Here is an 18,288-nt window from a genome sequence, read left to right on the forward strand (position 1 = left end):
TTTCTCAACTATACCACCTGAGTTTAAATGATTATAAAGGGATTTAACAGTAAACATACCTTTCTCGTTTAGGATCCATCTAGGAGTGTCCATTTTATCTTCCTCTGGAATTTTAAGTTTCTTTATCTTTGATGTTGTTTGTTCATCAAAACAGTTACCCAATTTCTCCAAATCTCATGTTTTTTTATCATTGATTAGGTCACTAACTTTCTTTAGGCCCTCAATGTTTGTACCTGGTCTCTGCATAGGTACACCTGCATTCAAACAAGAAAAAATGCTAAACAAAATATATTGCTCCAATCTGTTTCATGAGGATGTTAAAGTTCATTGTAACGAAAAATTAGTAGTAACTACATTCACAACATCCACTTCATGGTGGTATTGGTGGACTTCCTAATCTAAAAGGTGATATTATTCTTCCAAAAAAAAAAGCACCTAGGAAAGGCAAGAAAATACAAAACTACGTAGGCGAAAGTACAATCGTCCACAATTAGCATTAATTATCTCAATTGTTCACAAGAGTAAACTTGTAATTAGTTTAGTCTGTGTTTTTGAAATTTTAAGTTACCTAAAAATATTGGGCGTCAAAAACATAAGCCCAAAGTATATTCAAATTTTTTGAGGCATACAAGGTAATGACAAAATAGAGTCACTACGATAAGTTAAAAAAAAGGACGAAATTCTCTCTCCCCTTTTCTCTCCGCAACACAGAACGGAAAAAAAAAACTACTTTTTTTTTTCAGATTTTAGATCCTTGATCTACCCGGTTTTGGTTTGATTTTTCAGATCTACCGGGAAGATCAAGTTTGTTTACTTGTATAGATTTATCTTCCAATAAAAGAAATTGTTTCTAGACAATTTTTATGATTTCTTATCGGTCTGATGGTTTCGCAATACTATCAATACTTGTTTTCTTATTGTCTTATTAGGTTTTTATGGTGGATTTGCATTATCATCAAGCATGTTCTAGATGAAAATGATCTTCTTTGTCATATGTGGAGATTGTTTGTGAAGAAATTAATTTGGGCATATTACTTCCCTTTTACGAAAGCATCTAATATTCATGATAATCAGGAAACAAAATGGTTTCAAACCATTATAAGGATATCCAATCCTTCAACGGGCTGCAGAAGTTTAATTCGATTTTCATATCTTGTTTCTTTAAGTTTCAAATGTAAATCATGTACTATCTGTGTTTTCCTGTTTCTTGATGTAATTGATCATGATCAACCAGAAGGGTGTGTCTATCTACCACCTCTTCTTTGTAATCCTTCAAACCTCAAATTGAATGAGGTAGTCAATAAATAAAATTCAGGGGCTCTTCAAAGCCCCTTGTTCCTTCAAAAAAAAATAAAAAAATAGAGTCACTATGTGGTAAAGCCAATAACCCCTTATCCATCATATTTTATCATGACAATAATGCCCTTACTTCACTAGTGTTAATGATAATAACTATAATCTAATCTTAATGATTAGTAGTTAATGATTAGTGGTTAATGTCAATGATTATATAGTCTTAGTTTCAAAGATAAATTATTGTTTTTTGAGAGAGATAGTTAGGTTAGGGTTTGTTAAAGAAGAAGAATAAGAAATTAGGCTTTAGATATTTGCTGAACTAATAGATAATTACGGTTTGGTATTACATAGATAGACTTCTAAACGAGGTTTAATGTCCTTTTTATAAGTTGAATTTGTCAAAAAATTGAATTTTTACAACATAGATCTACTGGTCAGATCTACTGGTCAGATGAATGGTTTGGTTGATAACTTGTCAGCCGAACCTAGGTATATTTTCAAAAAACATAGGTTCGGCTGACAAGTTATCAGCCGAACCTAGGGTGTTCTTCGTATATGAGGAATACCCATAGGTTCAGCTGATAACTTGTCAGTGGAACCTCTAGGTATATTTTGAACAACCATAGGTTCGGCTGATGAGTTATCAGCCGAATTTCACTCTGTAACTGACGAATTTAGGTTCGGCTGATTAGAATAAAAAATTGAACATCCGAACTTAGTGTGTTTTTTAACAAAGTGAAGTTCGGCTATCATTTTCATGTTTAATTATCAGCCGAACTGTTCTTCTGAAACATTAAAAAAAATGAAGAACAAAAATTTGGGTTCCAACATGCGAATCTGAAGCTAAATCTCTTTGCGCAACGCTTCACATGACTCATTTATACTTGTGGCTTTAATCAATGATCAAAGATTTATGAATGAATCAACAATTAATCACCGACAAAAATAAAATTAAAACGGTTTGATAATGATTAAATTAGGTTAGGAATGAAAATGATTTTGGATTTTGTTATGTTTTAAATTTAGGTGAAGAATACTTAAGTAATTTAAAATAATTAAGGGTAACTTAGTAATATACCTACTGTTAGGATACCCCTTATAAATTAAAATGGTTTTGTATGCCTCAAAACATTTAAGTATGTCTCAAAACAGGTTTCTAAAAAAAAAAATTCGCCCTCGAGCACAACTTGACGGGCTTCAAAATCGGGACTGCCGCTGCTCCAGGCCCACCTAGCCTGACACCATTTAACTTCGAACCAAGATCACTTCCGCTTGCAATAACGAATCCCGAATTAAAAGAAAGAAAAAAATATCAAAAAAAAGTCTAGGCATGGGTCTAGTGGTTAATGTAAAATACGAAGTCATCAAAAAAGAAAAATGCACAAATCCTGATATAAGTAAAGTAGACTAATAAAAACAAGCACACATTTGAATATAATGAAAGAAGTAAAGTAGCGTAATAAAAACAAGCATACATTTGAATATAATGAAAGAAAGAATGAGCTAAAAATAGAATTCAGTCCTTGGTACTTGATCATCATCTTGTAAACTCGAAAACAAGAATGCCATATCAGTTTTTCTTCTTCTCTTCTTGTTCATTTTCTTAACATCTTGTAGAGAAGGATAAGAGCGCAATATTGTATGAACCCCTTCTTGCACAAATGTTTTTAAAGAACGGAAATTCTCTATGTGATTGGTTAAGTAATAATGAGTTCTGCGGGTACCATCAGGGCGTTTTACTATCCTCGGACAATCTCTCTGTATGTCACGGAGAACAATATGTCCAAAACCATCTAACTAGTGAAGTAATATTTGATCTTGGACGGTCACAATACGAGCACCCTGTTTCCCATTTAGATCCTTCAATGGAGGTAACTCTAATTCTTTTTTAAAATCTGCGAGAATGAAAGGAGGCTCACCTGTCCATACCATTTGGTGTTCACCGTCGTCGTACTTCTCTTTAGTTAACCTCTGCGGGTGAACGTTACACTTCTTCTTTCCAAATTTTTCCATACGTGCGGCACATAAGGATCCTCCGTATTCAAACAGTTGGTATGGTTCGACGAATTCATCTGGAACTTGAATGATTTGAAACCTCTCTTCGTGAATATCATACATAACCAATTCACTAGGTTTACTATTTTGTTTCTTCCAATAAAGAGCTCCATTGCAAAGGACGGCTGATTTTTTTGTTTTCGCAGGACATTCGAAAGCCAATAATCGAGACTGTAGTTCATCGTCTACGTTAGTAAATGGAATCTCTCTCCATCTCCATGACGGTGAATTGCCTCCAAGTGTAAAAACCATGCATACAAACACATCAAAAACAAAGACAACCTTGTACTGCTTCATTGCAGAATCAAACCCGAATCCATAGCTCTTGATCCGTTTTGTAGGACGAGGTGCATGTATAACCAAAATCTCACGTCTAGAAGGATTGCATACCTCAATGAGTTCCTCTTTTACCCTGTACAGACATACTAGACCATGACAGAAACCAATCAGTTTCCTTTTACACCCACTTTGAATAGTTCCTAGCTTATGAAAAGCATTATCGGCCATATCGAGAGAGAAAAACTGGTTCATGATATTTGTTTGGCTGATATCTCCATCCAAGAAATAAGGACACTGCAAACTCTTGGCTTTATAAAACTTAAAAAGTAATTTTGAGCTCGAGGAAGTGATTGGACGCGAAGTAATCGGAAAAAATAGTAGTTGACCAAAGCTTACACACAATGCTAAATTTGATTAAACACTTTGGAGAGAGTCTAGAAAGTATCTCGATGATTACCCCGTGAGGAAGATTAACACTGAATGCCTCGATGGGTTTCTCCTTTTTCTTGATGGGTTTCTTCTTTTTCTTGTGTTGTAGTAATGGAAATTTCAATCTGAGAAGCGTTGAATGAATTTGTTTGGAGGATGATTGTATCTTTCTTTACTTCATCTGTTGGTCGGAAGTTTGGTTCTGTAACTTCCGTTTCTCCATGGCAGCAGCAGCAAGGAAGACAGTTTGTGTTTTTTCCCGTTAGTCGTGAGGGAGTTCGAGGGAGTCTCTCAAAATCCCCGTTAGTCGTGAGAGAGTTTAGAAGAGTCTCCCAAACTCCCTAAAAAACCCGTTAGTCGTGGGGGAGTTTGAAAGAAACTCTTAAACTCCCTGTTAGTGGTAAAAATTAGATTGATAGTGAGTTTGTTTTTTTTTTGGGAGTTCTGGGGAGTTCTAGGGAGTTTATAGTGTATTTTTGCCTCACTCTAAATCTCTCAAAAAAGTAGAGATTTTGGGAGAGTCTCTCAAACTCCCTACACTCAACACACCAAACTCTCTCAAACTCCCTATACTCTCTTACACTCCCTCAAAATCCCCAAAATTCAAAATACATTAAACTCCCTCCAACTCACTCGTGGACTAACCCCTGTAAGTATATATGGTCGTGTTTAACAAGGGTTTAAATTTCAAACACGGCCGTCTCCAAACCTTGCCGGCACAAGTGCCCGAGTACATTCGGTGGTAGGGTTATTTTCGGATAGGCTTGTTGTTAGCCACCTCCTTCACCCACAAAAATGAAAATTTTCCAGGACCGAGGAAAAGTGCCCAAGTACCTGTACTGGTGGTGTACTGGTGTAGAATTTGGTTCGACACAAAGGAATAGAAGATCGAAGTTGTGTGTTTTTTGTGGGGAGATAAAGGGATGGAGGGTTAAAAGATGGATAAGTTCCTAAAGATCCTAAATACTCCCTCTGTTTCTGAAAGACCGTCATCTGTTTCATTTTGGTCTGTTTTAAAATTGTGTTCAGCTTCTATTTATAATCATATTTTTCCAATAAACACTCTAATATATTCTTAAAATTTTATATTCATAAATTCTTTCTTAATGGCCCAATCTAAAATATTAATGAGATTTGTGTAATTAAATATTAATGAGATTTGTGTAATTAAGGAAACAAATGTATTCTTCATTCCTTTTAGCTTTCCCTTTTTATTTTCTATTTACAATCACATAACAATCTGTGATAGTCCTATTACTAACTAAGGGTCTACGGTCTCCTTAATATTTTGACAAATTCAAAACGGATTGCCTTTTGAAAACGGAGGGAGTAGTAAATACCAAGCAAAGAAAAGACATCAGCCGTCATGAACTGTTTTAAAGGCCAAAAAGCAGCTTCATAGACTAACAGAGCAAGCCTCAACATTCAAGATTCCAGTTTTTTCAACAGAGGAAGGCAGCAAATAATTTGCATTGCGTATTTAAATATGCATCTTTCTCGATATGCATTTTTGGACTTCACTGTCCCAGTTCTTTTGAGCTTTGAAAGCTTGAAATATTAAGCAGAAGACTCTGAAACCCAACTAAGCAGATCATACCAACAACAAAGACAGACAAGGATGCCTTGGACAGACCAACATAAGCATCTGGGAAAAGCGAGTAATCAAAAATCAAGCAACTTAAACAAAATTGTATCTTCTTTTTTCTGCTTTACTTCTCTATAAAAGTTACCCCAATTCTGTTAAAACTCCAATTAAAAACAAAAAACAGGAATTTCCTTGACATGCTACAGAATAAAAAAAGCCAGGGGGGAGCCTCTATTCAACACTGCTCTGCCACTTTGTGAGTTAAACAAGAGAAGGAGGAGGAGGTAACACCACGCATTCCCTGTAAGTTAGTTCGTGTCTCTCTCTCCCCCTATCTCTTGCTAAAGAAATATAAAAGCTGCAATGTCTTCACTTCTTCTTCTTTGTTGCCTTGTTGGACTGAGCATAAGCAGTTCCCTGAGAAATGTTTAAAAATAACAAAAAGATCCAAATTAGACTCCTGATGACTTTAAATTTACAAGAATGGGCGGACTCAGATACTAAGCCCAGACGCATTATGTTGAAAAAATATGAGACAGCTATGTACCTCCAACCATTCGTCCATGGATGCATCTCTAGTGCCTGTTCCAACTTCCACCTTTGGTGCCCTCTTTGTTTTCTAAAGACAAAAAACAAAGACAGAATATAAATAGGGCATGGCATATGCATTTCTTTGAAAAACTAAGGATCTACATTGTATCGTGCATCAACAGGAGCTCAATTTATTTCAAACAATAATTAAATATGAAAAAGAACTATATCATGAGCTGGACTGGATTAGAAAATTATTTAGAAGGAAGCAACTGCAATTATGATTATGCTAACAAGACTCTTTAGATGCAACAATGATGTTTCAGACCAGAATATAAAGATAAATAGTAACAGTATATAGTATACCTTGCTGAAGTTTTGTAATTGACCATAAACCCACAAGCCAGAAAGAGCGAGAAGACCCAGTCCAAGGCAGATGAGGAAAACAGACTCGATGCTGAGAAGGCCACCAGCCTCAACAACTTCAACAGTGCCGTTGTAGAAAGTGCTCTGGTAGGGTTTCTGATTAATCTCGTAGATGATGGTTCCTACAAGGTCAAATGTTCCAGGCTGCAAAAAAAAACAAAATAGAATTAAGGTTGCTGTAAACTTCTAGTGCATACGAGTTTAAGTGTTGCACAGTTTACCAATTAAGAAATTACAGTGGAACGATAACACAGATACTAATGTCAGAGGAAAGTATTCACTGTCATTCTCATACAGACACGGAAGATAAAATACCTGCAAGTACTTGCTAACAGAGAAAAGGTAGGGGAAGGTAGCCTGAGCTGAAACTGGTACAGAACCGTTGTAAAATTGCTGCAATTGTGACAGAAGATTATAAACAATAAACATAAGCTCAACTTGTCGAAGTAATAGTTTAAGAAACCAAAAGACATATAAATGTATTAGAACAAATTGGAAGGCTTGAAATGGAAAACTGTCTAGTACAATTCCAATTTCCCTTGCCAAAGATTGGATGAATGAAAAATCCATCAAACAAAACAATCTAACACGGTAGAGAGTCTTCATGGGGTTACCTGAACAGTGAGATTTTGCACCAGCAGATTATGATCGAAGGGAAGATGCAGACTAGCTCTAAGGGCAATGACAGTCAATTTTGATTCACCTATTCATACATTCACAATGCAACTCTTTCAGTGAATTTAGCAAACAAGAACCGAAGTCAGGAGTCACAAAAAAAAACACACTAAAAACAATAGACCTTAGTAATCTTATCAATGTACTTATTTTGAATCAAAACAAAATCTGAAAATCATGATCAAACTAATTTAAGACTTGAACCACTTTCAGTGCTCCATAGGAACTGCCAATTTAGTACAAAGAAGCGCAAACAAACATTCGCAGACAAATCTCAAAAAGAATCAATCAAACATACCCTCATTCTTCAACCCAACTAGTACTTCACTCTCTTCACCAGCTGGAATAACTGCAGTATCACAAAGTACAACATTAACTTCACCTCTTAAAAATGGAACATAATACAGAACAGAAAAATCAACCTCCACTTACGTTTGGCAAAATTCTTAGGGAAGATACAGACAGTATCAACTCCTGGAGCTGAAGCCCAACTCCTGAAATCAGGAATATCTTCATCAACAGTTTCAGCTTCCTCATGTCCTTTGATAACATCAGCCACAACATCATCCAAATCAGCTTCTGAATCAGCTTGACACCTCACACCTATACAGAAATTCAAATGAATTAGTAAAAAAATATAAATCAAAACCAGGTCAACATCAATTTCAGAGATGTAAACATCAAAGACAATTCTACTACAAAATGAGTAATAAATATAAATAGCTTCGTTTCAAAGATCCAACAAAGAGTAATCTAAAATTCTCAATTATCCAGATCTTTACGTACACAAAACTCCATTAATCGAATCTCCTTCTCGTGAATACAAAGTCAATAATAATCCAGTAAAATCATTAACAAATAAACCGATCTCAATTTTAAATAGTCTAAGCATAGCCGATCTTATAACATGCAACTAATCAAAAACCCTAGAATGTAAGAAGAAAAAAAAAATCATAATAAATGAATGAAGGATCTAGCTGAAACAGATCTAGAATTGAGATTTTAGATGCAAGAGAAGAAGAAAAAAAACCTAATAAGAATGGTGAAGCGAGAAGAAGAACAGCAAGAAGAAAAACCCTAAAAGCCATTGAAGATGATTTCATGATTGGATCGATATAAAAGAGAAGAAATGTTTTCTTCTTTCTTTTTTCTTTTTTTTCCTTTTGAGGTCTGTCTGGTCTGTCTTCTATTATTACTCAAAAGCGTTGTGAGATATAGATTTCAACGCTTATCGCTCGATGTTATATGTCCTTGGTTCCACGTCTATTCCATGATACTACGAACCGATTTCTAGTTCTGGTTCTGATTTTTGGGACTTGACAAATCGGAGACTGCGACTGTCGTTTCGTTCCGGATGGCAGAACAAACATAACACTTGTAGAAGGTCCAGGCGACTCAGATTTGATTAAAAAAAAGTTAGGTGTTGGATGTCTTTGAAGATCGTGTATGTCAGTGGCTCAGTACTGCAATGTGTTTTTCTTGCTCGGTGTGTATCTTGATTCAGATTTATTTGGAGTATCTGACTTTTAAGTTGTGGAGAGCTAAATGTCTGACTCATCTGGCTCAGTGGTCCATCCAAGGAAAATGAGGCATCAGGTTCAGAGGTGATTTCCCAGACGCCCCCATGTCCATATCCATTGCCAGTGGCCTCAGATGAAGATTAGCAAGAAAATACTCCCTCCGTCCCTAATTAAATGACCTAGTTGTAGTTTGCACAATTTTTAAGACAACGATGTTAGTAAAATTTAGAAATGATTTATCTCAAACTATATCACGGTTTTTCGTAAACTTTATACCGTTGAAAATCATTTTAAAACACCTATGTAACAATATAAACATAACTATCAAATTATACATATTTCTTATAGTAACAGGACAAAACTTAAAACCAAGTAGGTCATCTAATTAGGGAGGGAATATAATTTAAGACGGACAAAACCAAAGAAAAACACCACAATCTCCTGCAGTTTGAACACCCATGTAATATGTGAACAAACTTCTTCAACTGTGCTACTTCCATATCAATACTTGTTCAAACTTGCTGAACTTGTCTGACAAAGCCACCATCAAACTACACCCAGCCTTTTTTAGTTTTGATATGGAAGTAGAAAATAAGAACAAAAAAAAAGCCGAAAATTATACGTCTCATGCCAAATGAGTGTTCTCATCCCAACAAACAACCAGAGCGGTCCTACTACATGGATAGAAAGGACCACAAGTCTAGAATGCCTAGCAATTTAGCCCTGCACCAGTTTGGTAGATGAATAACTGCCACCGTCCAATTCGACCAAGGAACAGGTAGTAAGTTTTACAGAAGTTCTTTTTCTAACCTACCAAATGCTATGTATAAATTGGGTTTGAAAGGCTTAAAGTGAATATGATTATCAAACAACATTTTCCAACAGTCACATTTATAATGCACATGATGCTTGAAACAATAGTACCATCGTAAATAGGAAACTGAAACAAAGGAAGACGAAAATGAGAGCCCTGAACAAGGATAGAGAAAAGAAGAAGAGCTCCTGCCTCCTTTGCATATCACTTCAAGCAGAGGATCCACAATATAATGGAGGGTATATTGAACAGCCTTATCAACTGCTAGTGCTTTGAGATGTAGAAACTTCAGTGCTGCAAACAGGACAGACCTGCACCATGACCAACATCCATTGCATATATAAGTATTAAGTTCAATCATTTGAAGGGTTAAATTTTTGCTCAATATGGTAAAAAGCAACACAGGAACACTCTTCCATGATGGTATGAATTAGGCTACTTTTCAGGACCCCTTTAAGGTCCGGAGAATTCTTTCAACTATCCCAAAGGCATAAAAATCAGGTTAAATCTATATACCCAACTTAGTAACCTACTATACGAAGACAACTAGCTTTAGGAAACATAAAGCAGGTGGGGAAATTTTGATTAAATAGTTGTCTAGCATTTGGGTTGCCGTACACCGAACCGTATATGTATATGAATGAAGGAGTTTTCTTAACGAAATAAATGTTTAAACAGAAGAGAGTGAACCTTGTTTATTTGCAGCCAATTGTTTATGCACTCGGGATGGTAAGCATGTTTGCATGATAAAGCAGTCAAGGTCTCCCCGTCATCAAATTCCAATCTGCAAATGACACATCTGCAATACACAAATGCAAAATTTAATTTGATTAAATTGCTAAACTATCATGTTACAAACTAAGAAACAATTACCGACTTATTTTACTTACTGTTCTGTGCCTCCATCCTGTTCTTGCGCTTTGTAACTTACGGAAGGCAGAGCAGCAATTGTGTCGATTGAAAGACCTCGGCTTTCAGTTCCAACTACTTCACCTAATGCAATCAACTCCTACAATGACAGAACCATATTTCATAAGAACAAACACTCCTTATAAAGCTCCATTAAGGACCCCAGTAACCAAATAGCATACCTCATATGACAATTCATCTGGATCTACCTCTTCCCAGTCCTGAAAAAATCAGCAATTAGAAAATAAGTTCAAACTGATGGGCCTTTATTCAACTAAGATCCAATCTTGTCCAGAATCAACTAATCTCCTTTATCACTCTACACATGGGAAAGATGAGGCACCTTAACAAAAGAAGTTCTAGCAAAGTGAATATAATCAAGGAAGAGAGGGGTCAGCTCTAATAACCACCACGCAAACAAATAAAGCATCACTTAGCTGGAGCCCTGTCTCTCTTCATCAGAGACCAGTGTGACAAACCTCACTGAGTGGACATTCCTGGGGCCATCTACAAATTTAAGTTATCAAAGTGAATGTCTAAATTAAAAATGTGTGTCCAGAAGTGGTGAGGGGAATGTTAGTCATAATTATTTTCTGGATGAAAATGAATTATTCAGGATGAAGTTCTCTAAGAACCTAAACAAGATATAGTATATCCTCCCATCATTGGTTCTAACACCCACACATATATAGCAGACAGTTCCAATATATTCTTAAGTTTTATATACAAGATTACGAATATTCTTAAGCTTTACATACAAGATTACGATTATAGTCCTTCTGGTGTTGTTTATGCAAGGTGAGTATTCAAATGCTCTGTTGCAAAACCAGGAGGAAGTGTTGCTTAGTTGTCTACGTGTAAGATACGCGTCAAAACTGAACTTGAAAAAGTTTGTTCGTATAAACACTGTAATAAGAACATTTCTCTGGATAAGGATTATGCTATTTTCAGATATCCACCAAGCTTGACAGTGTCATAATGGAAACGCAACTCTAGTAGTTTTTAACTGTGTAAGAAAGATGATGCATTAATCAAGATTACCTGCTGGGATTCGTCGTTACTATCACGATCCTCATCCTCGTCTGGTTGCCCTTGAACTACAAAAGTTTAAACAAAGACCTATTAAATAATTTAATCTCAAAGATATAAAACAGGGACAAAAACAAGAATTTTCCTACAGAAAACATATTTTTTTGACAAACTCACAATCATTTAGCCCTGCAAAGGCCATCAAGCGGATAGCCATTTCTCGCTCTTCAGCCTCCTGAAGATACCTTGCATAGGCCTCATCATCTTCGAAAGTTGGGGATTCAGGTTCGGCAGCTTGATCATTGTCCTCCCCTTCGGCATGAGCATGAACATCAAATGCATCTTCTTCATCGACACCATCCTCAGAATCCAAATCATGATTTAAAACCTCATCGTCATCCTCATCATCATCGTCTTCGTCATCCTCATCAACATCAACTTCATCATCCTCATAATCACTTCCATTTTCCGAACTTCCATAGTCACTAACATGCCCATTCATCCTCAACATCAAATATGCTCTTTCCTTTACCAAATTCAAACCCAACCCAATCAAAATCAATCTTAATAAACAATTTCATAACCTTAACTAAAAAGTATACAGACAAATCAACATTCAATAACACTGAAAAAATAGCTAAAAATGATACCCGAATTCACAATTGAAATTTAAGTTCACATACAGACCTGTTCCTGTAGAGTTCGAGCAAGAGCAAGGTCGGCATCAATCTGACTAAGACTTGTAAAAGGAGTTCTAGAAGACTGTTGTTGTTGTTGTTGTTGAGTTGATGGAGATAAATTCGTCTCAACCTCGTTTTCTGTCACAACAACTACAGAATTAGGGTTTGAATCATTGGTTTTTGCTCCTTCTGATCCATTCTTGATGTTCTCCATAACTTACAAAAATTCAAATTCCAGAATCAAAAACCCTAAGTAAGGGGGGAAATCCGGAAAGAGAAGTTTCGATCAAATTAAATCGAAAACTTAGATCGTTATTGAGGATTTGATTCGAGATGAATGAATGATTGGATGTTTGATTGAATACCTAAGAGAGCTAGTTAAAGATTTATTGCAGTGATGTGAAGGAAGTGGGATTTTTGTTGAGAGAGAAAAGAAAAAAAAAAAAAAAGAACAGTAATTTTCACGATTTTTTATAGTAATTGAGAAAGAAATCGAATTTAGAAAAAGATCCTTTTCTTACACTTTTATTAAAGATCGGACACGAATCTATTTGTATGCGTTGTTTACGTAAGCGTAGGTTTAATGTTTGGGATTTTAAGTTGCCGGTGGCGGTGGGATTGTTACTCGGCATGTTGAGATTTTCTTCCTGTCATTTTTAGGGGCGACCCAAATGAAATTGGGGACGACTTTTTTATTTCCAACCTATACACTACGTTAAGGAATGTCCAAAAATGCGGAGAATACGTTAATGCTCTTACATAATCGAAAGTTATACTGTAGTCGATTGTAAATACCTAATCGAAAGGTTATTAACTAGATTACACTATCAATTAAATTCGTTTATGTGCTAAACTTGTATCTGGCTTCTATAACAATCGGGAGTAACAAGATCCTCAAGAGACTACCGATTGTTAAAGTATAGAAATTAGAAATCTTTAAATTTTTGCTATGGTGAAATTTGGGGCTCCTATATAATCGGACGAATTAAAACCTGTCTAAGCTAACGATTTGGGGCTTCCCATAATCGGAAATCTGCGAGTAACAATACCTCCCGATTATGGTAGATTTCAAATTCATTAAATGAAGGATTTTAGAAGAAAACTTATTTTGGGGCAACCTATAATCGGAAGTTTATGTAATCCATATACCTTCCGATTATGACTACATCCAAAACACGAACCAAATGGTTATGGTCGGCTCTGTACCCTTGAAACCTATGGAATTTGGCAGTGGTTTGATTTGGGGCTTTCTATAATCGGTAGGTATATAAGTAACAAACCCTAACGATTTTGGGCTACTCAATAATCGGTAGCTTATGATGTGGTAATGCCTACCGATTATTAACCGTTTGACAGATAAAACCAAAGTCAACCTAAATTCATTTCATTTCTTTTCAACTTCAACTTCAACTTCAAATCCTCTTCTCCTCTTTCCTTCTGATTGCAGAGAGGAAAACTCTCCCCCTCTCCTCGTTATACATCGTTAATCGTCGAATCGAATCATCGTCGATTATTCTCTATAAAGATGAAAGAAAAGGAACCCCAAAAAGCTAAAACCAAAAACGTTTGTCGTGGTAAGGATCCAAACATTAGATTGCATGCCGGTAATAAAGAGGTTTTAACTCAGGAATGCGAAGAACGCGAAGAAGATGCGACCCCTGATGTAGGCGATACTCAAAGCCAAACTCTCCAGCAACTTGAAATGGCGCCTATTAGGTAAGATTCTACCATTAATTTGCATTATATTGCTTCAATTCGTCGGATCCATGACTTTTTTTTAGGGTTTTCGGTTATTACCCATATTCGGTAGGTTAGTAATTGTTTTAAACTCCCGATTGTTGTCGATTTCTTCATTTCACAAGAGCATTCGTTATATTCGGGTGCTAAATATTTAGGTTGCCTACCGATTATTGAACATTTTTCATTACTGAGGCCTAAATCGATCATAATCGGAATGTAATTGTGTTTTTGACTTCCGAATATACTAGGGAAGAACAAGTATTAGAGACGTATTAAGCGATTGATATGTTGTGTAATTTTCTTCCGATTGTTTAGGCTGAACCATATTAGTAGCTTATGGACACAAAGTGATGCATATTCGGTAGACATTAGTTTTGTGAGACTTCCGATTGAGATTTATTCGGAAGGTTATACTTTTTATTACTTTCGATTATTCTTATTCAGAAGGATGTGTTGAAATTTAGTTTTCGATTATTTGGTGTAGATAAACATCTTCGAACACCAAAAATTTCTTTTATTTCCGATTATTTATATTCGGTAGGGTTTAGTGAACTGGGGATTCCGATTCGTAATCTGAAGCTAGTGGTTTACTCAACCAATCGAATATGGATATTCGGGAACGGTGTATTTAGATTAACTTTCGATTATATAGTTTACTAACTGATGAGTGCCAAATATTGTATATATATGCACCTTTTTATTGGCATTTAACTCATCATTTGTGCACTAACGCTCCATTTTATCCCATATTCTGTATTTTCGTTGTTTTCAAGAATAAATACTTTTCTCAATTAATTTTGCATTTTTAGGTACTAAATAAAGCCTGGTTAACTCACGGAGCGAAAAAAGCAAAGAAACGGCAAAGACTCCCGCAGAAAGGCAGCGAAGAATAATGTTTGCAAGAGCCGGATCAATTAGAAATGGGCTTGAAGAGGAAGAATTGTTCTTAAAGAAGATATGGGCTTGGCATACCCAAGTCCCAAATCCATTCCCAATACCCAAAACCGCTTCCATTTTCAGCCGTCAGATTGGATCCATCACTTCATCCCACGGTCGCTTCATCATCGTGCATCAAACTCTGAAGCTCCTGTCAAACATCATAGTACCTAACTCCAATCTAAGCCGTTAGTTTTGTTATATCACACATCCAACGGTCGCTCAGAGCCTTCTTCTATATTGCCGTTAGATTTAATCTGAAGTTGATGATCCAACGCCTTCCACTCGTTGTTCATCAAACTCCGCTGCACCTGACCAACACTGTATCATCAAATATCCCATCACCTACACCAGTCGAGCCAAACATTCGTTTTCACCCAAAAACCCTTCTTCCCCCGACAATTGCAGAGCCCTGTAATTTCTCCTTCTCGAACTCCTGTACCTCTTCACCATCTCGATCCTCTCCAACCACACAACCCCTCTACCCTTCCCCCATAAACATCACTCATCACTCTACTTCTCTCACCTCTATCTCATTCACCCTATGAGATAAATCTAAGATAACTAGGGTTTGAGTACGAGTAGCAGATGGTTTTCAGACATGATGGAGACGAGTAGCAGAGCAATTGGGAGCATGGGTTGTCGACAAAAGGCAGAGGAGACAACATTCAGAGTTGTGGTGAGATTGTTTGACCTAAATTTCCAAAACCCTAATTCTAAAATTAGGGATTTTTTGAGATAAATTGTAAACTATAAATTGATGCTATGGGTGTTGTAGAAAGTATGCCTGGGTTAGCCAGGGCAAGCCAATAGAGGCCTGGACTAGCCAGTGCCCTCAAGGTTCTATGTAGTTTAATTTCTGTTTGAACTTCAATTTCAATGCAATTTTAATTCTCTGTTTGATTTTCAATTTCTGTTTTAATGTTCTAATTCCTCTTGCTAGGGTTGAGATGAAACCCTAGCTTAACATTTGTTATTCATGCTCTTGTCAGTAGCCATGATGTGTTTAAATGCTCATAGTGAAACTCCATCTTAGGGCTTCAACACTAGCCTTTCACATTGGATGTCAGGCATCCATTGTAGTTAGAATCATCTAGTGTTGCTGAACTGCAACTCATGCTTAATTTTATATATTGTTCTTTTGATTAATTGTGCTTTAACTAGACAGTTGATGCTTAGGAGGAGTACCTTAGTTGTGATAGGAGATTTCATATTAAAATGACCCTTGCTATATAGAGGATTGACATCCCTCTTGCTAGTGGTTATAGAAAAACAAAGTTACTGTCAGTGATGAATAATCAGTGTGAGTTAGAGGTGGATTCAAAGACCTTGGTATTTTGTTTACATTTGTTTTCAGATTCTTGCTTCACTGTTTGCTTCTAAATTCTATACTTCACTGCCTTTGGCTCATTGCCATTGTAACTGTCATTTGCCACTGTCACTCTTTGCTTCATTAGTTCACTTCTCAGAGAATTAGCTTAGGAAACTTCAACTCACACCCTAGTCCATGTGGATTCGACCCGTACTTGCACAAGCTACAACCGACACCGTGCACTTGCGGTTTAACATGTAGGATTTATCTTGCTTTTATTTTCTGGCATCTTTCCTAGCCTACCAAGTTTTTGGCGCCGCTGCCGGGGACTTGGTGTCGTGTAGTTGGAGTTTTTGCATTTAGTGTAATCATCTTAGTGTAAGCATTTTGCATTTAGTGTATTCCTTCCATCTTACTTTTTTTTGTGCTGTTCAGTGCTCCCAGCTTGGGCCGTGCTTATCTCTTTTTCTTTGCTTTTCTTCCTTGCTGTCTGCTGCTGTTGCTGCCAAGGCAAGTGCTGGTGGAGCTGCTGCTGTGCCTGAGAGCCTCTTGCTGCTAAGGCTGCCCCTGAGTTGCTGCTGAACTGCCCCTCCCGAGACCTGCTAGCCTGACCTTTTGCTAAGTTGCTGGGCTGCTGCCAAAGCCCAACTGGGCTGCTGAAGTTGCTGTTGCTGTGAACCAAGCCCAACTGGGCTGTGCAACTAAGAAAGCCCAACTGGGCTGTGCCAAAAAGGGGTAAGCCTAAACCCATTAAGTGAACCCAAATTGTGGGCTTCCAATTTCTATTGGGTTTGTAATTTGATTGAACTGTGGGCTTGTTTTCAATTTTTTGGGTTTATTGTTCAAGAATTCTGTAGGCTTGTGTAAACTGTGACTCTTGAACTGTGGGCTTAGCCCAACACAAAGTTTGTAAAACAATGTTGTTTTAAAAACTGAAATTGTTATTACTGTGGGCCTAACCCAACTCAAATTTGAAAAAAAAATTCCAAGCCCAAGTGGGCCTTATTTTAGGCAAAATTTTCAAAAGCGCCACAATCAAAAACACCCATTTGGGCCTAGTCTTTTGGCTAGTCTGTGAGCCCAAATAGAAACCAAAGTTTCTCAAGCCCATCAAAAACCAAATTTCTTTTTCCCTAAAAAACCAAGGTTTCTTTTTAATCCCAACAAAACCAAATGTCTCCCATTAAAACCAAATTTTTCCCAAAAATCCAAACCCATTAAAAACCAAAAAGTGGGCTTTGTAATATTTTTACTTAGCTTTTGAGCCCAATCATGTCTAGATTTTTGTCTACAATTGGGGATTACAACAAATCCCTTAGAGAACTTGTTTATGGACATACTTCACGTTATGAGCCTCAATACATGAACCCTAATGACTATTCACACATGCATCATTCACCACAACGTGAAAATGAACATTTTGCTAATGCCTCACTCACACAATCATCTCTTGTGGATCAATTAGAAGCTTGAATCGCAGCTTTAGAAATGCAATCACATGAGGAATCTGTCACATCTAATTTTCTTAGGCAACCTGAAAACTATGCAGGTCCCGCCTGTGGTAGTTTAGACCACCCTGTTGAGAATTGTCATATTTTGCATAATTTTAGGCAATCTAGAGAAAATCCAAGGTATGAAATGCCCATAAATTGTGAGGCTGGTAGTCATTGGGACCATAATCAATCCTTTGAGGGTTGCGATCAATCTTTTATAAACCCTAATGACCATGCACACATGTACCATTCACCACAATTTGAACATGAAGAATTTTGTACTCCCATGAATTTAGACTCCACCACAGAAGCTTTCAGACTCAGCGAGCAAAACTTTGCTAGATCTACATCACGAATTCAGGCATATTTAGATCAGATTTTGCTTCACCTACAAAAGGAGGAAATTCATGAGGAAATGTATGTTGTCCCTAATGAAGTGTCTAGTCCCATTCATGTAAATGATGTTGAATATGAACCTAATTTAGAGAAACATGAATCGACTAATGACACCACCACTGTTAATGAGGACCAATATGCATGTTACCATGATGATGATTATGAAGATTATGATGATAATGA

The 18,288-nt window shown here is 36.7% G+C and overlaps 3 protein-coding genes across 3 annotated transcripts; all 3 read right to left on the reverse strand.

Annotated features, from left to right (window-relative positions):
• Positions 1-3,093: 3,093 nt before the first annotated feature.
• LOC113331801 (putative F-box protein At1g33530) lies at positions 3,094-3,858 on the reverse strand. Its single transcript, XM_026578468.1, has one exon. The coding sequence runs from the start codon at positions 3,856-3,858 to the stop codon at positions 3,094-3,096; it is 765 nt and encodes a 254-aa protein (XP_026434253.1).
• A 1,847-nt stretch (positions 3,859-5,705) lies between these two features.
• On the reverse strand, positions 5,706-8,488 carry LOC113290266 (translocon-associated protein subunit alpha-like). Its single transcript, XM_026539869.1, has 8 exons — positions 8,307-8,488; positions 7,709-7,879; positions 7,575-7,625; positions 7,216-7,304; positions 6,917-6,994; positions 6,542-6,745; positions 6,192-6,263; positions 5,706-6,061 (listed from the first exon to the last, which is right to left on the reverse strand). Exons 1-8 carry the CDS (start codon positions 8,377-8,379, stop codon positions 6,014-6,016), a joined length of 786 nt encoding a protein of 261 aa, XP_026395654.1. The 5' UTR covers positions 8,380-8,488; the 3' UTR covers positions 5,706-6,013.
• Positions 8,489-9,627: 1,139 nt separating this feature from the next.
• Positions 9,628-12,667, reverse strand: LOC113290273 (E3 ubiquitin ligase BIG BROTHER-related-like). The gene is made up of 7 exons (XM_026539879.1): positions 12,236-12,667; positions 11,726-12,074; positions 11,561-11,616; positions 10,702-10,740; positions 10,501-10,619; positions 10,301-10,409; positions 9,628-9,921 (listed from the first exon to the last, which is right to left on the reverse strand). The coding sequence occupies exons 1-7, from the start codon at positions 12,440-12,442 to the stop codon at positions 9,868-9,870; spliced, it is 933 nt and encodes a 310-aa protein (XP_026395664.1). The 5' UTR covers positions 12,443-12,667; the 3' UTR covers positions 9,628-9,867.
• Positions 12,668-18,288: the final 5,621 nt, after the last annotated feature.

Source organism: Papaver somniferum, chromosome 1 (assembly GCF_003573695.1).
Source record: "Papaver somniferum cultivar HN1 chromosome 1, ASM357369v1, whole genome shotgun sequence".
NCBI lineage: Eukaryota > Viridiplantae > Streptophyta > Magnoliopsida > Ranunculales > Papaveraceae > Papaver > Papaver somniferum.

What these genes read in the sequence shown, in the direction of transcription:
- LOC113290273 (XM_026539879.1), bottom strand. Translation starts at nt 12,442, where the DNA reads ATGGAGAACATCAAGAATGGATCAGAAGGAGCAAAAACCAATGATTCA. An exon ending in CTCGAACTCTACAGGAACAG is followed by an intron (nt 12,075 to 12,235) that starts GTCTGTATGTGA and finishes AATTTGGTAAAG; the next exon opens with GAAAGAGCATATTTGATGTT. An exon ending in CTTTGCAGGGCTAAATGATT is followed by an intron (nt 11,617 to 11,725) that starts GTGAGTTTGTCA and finishes AAACTTTTGTAG; the next exon opens with TTCAAGGGCAACCAGACGAG.
- LOC113290266 (XM_026539869.1), bottom strand. Translation starts at nt 8,379, where the DNA reads ATGAAATCATCTTCAATGGCTTTTAGGGTTTTTCTTCTTGCTGTTCTT. An exon ending in CGCTTCACCATTCTTATTAG is followed by an intron (nt 7,880 to 8,306) that starts GTTTTTTTTCTT and finishes ATTTCTGTATAG; the next exon opens with GTGTGAGGTGTCAAGCTGAT. An exon ending in AGTTGGGTTGAAGAATGAGG is followed by an intron (nt 7,305 to 7,574) that starts GTATGTTTGATT and finishes ATGTATGAATAG; the next exon opens with GTGAATCAAAATTGACTGTC.
- LOC113331801 (XM_026578468.1), bottom strand. Translation starts at nt 3,858, where the DNA reads ATGGCCGATAATGCTTTTCATAAGCTAGGAACTATTCAAAGTGGGTGT.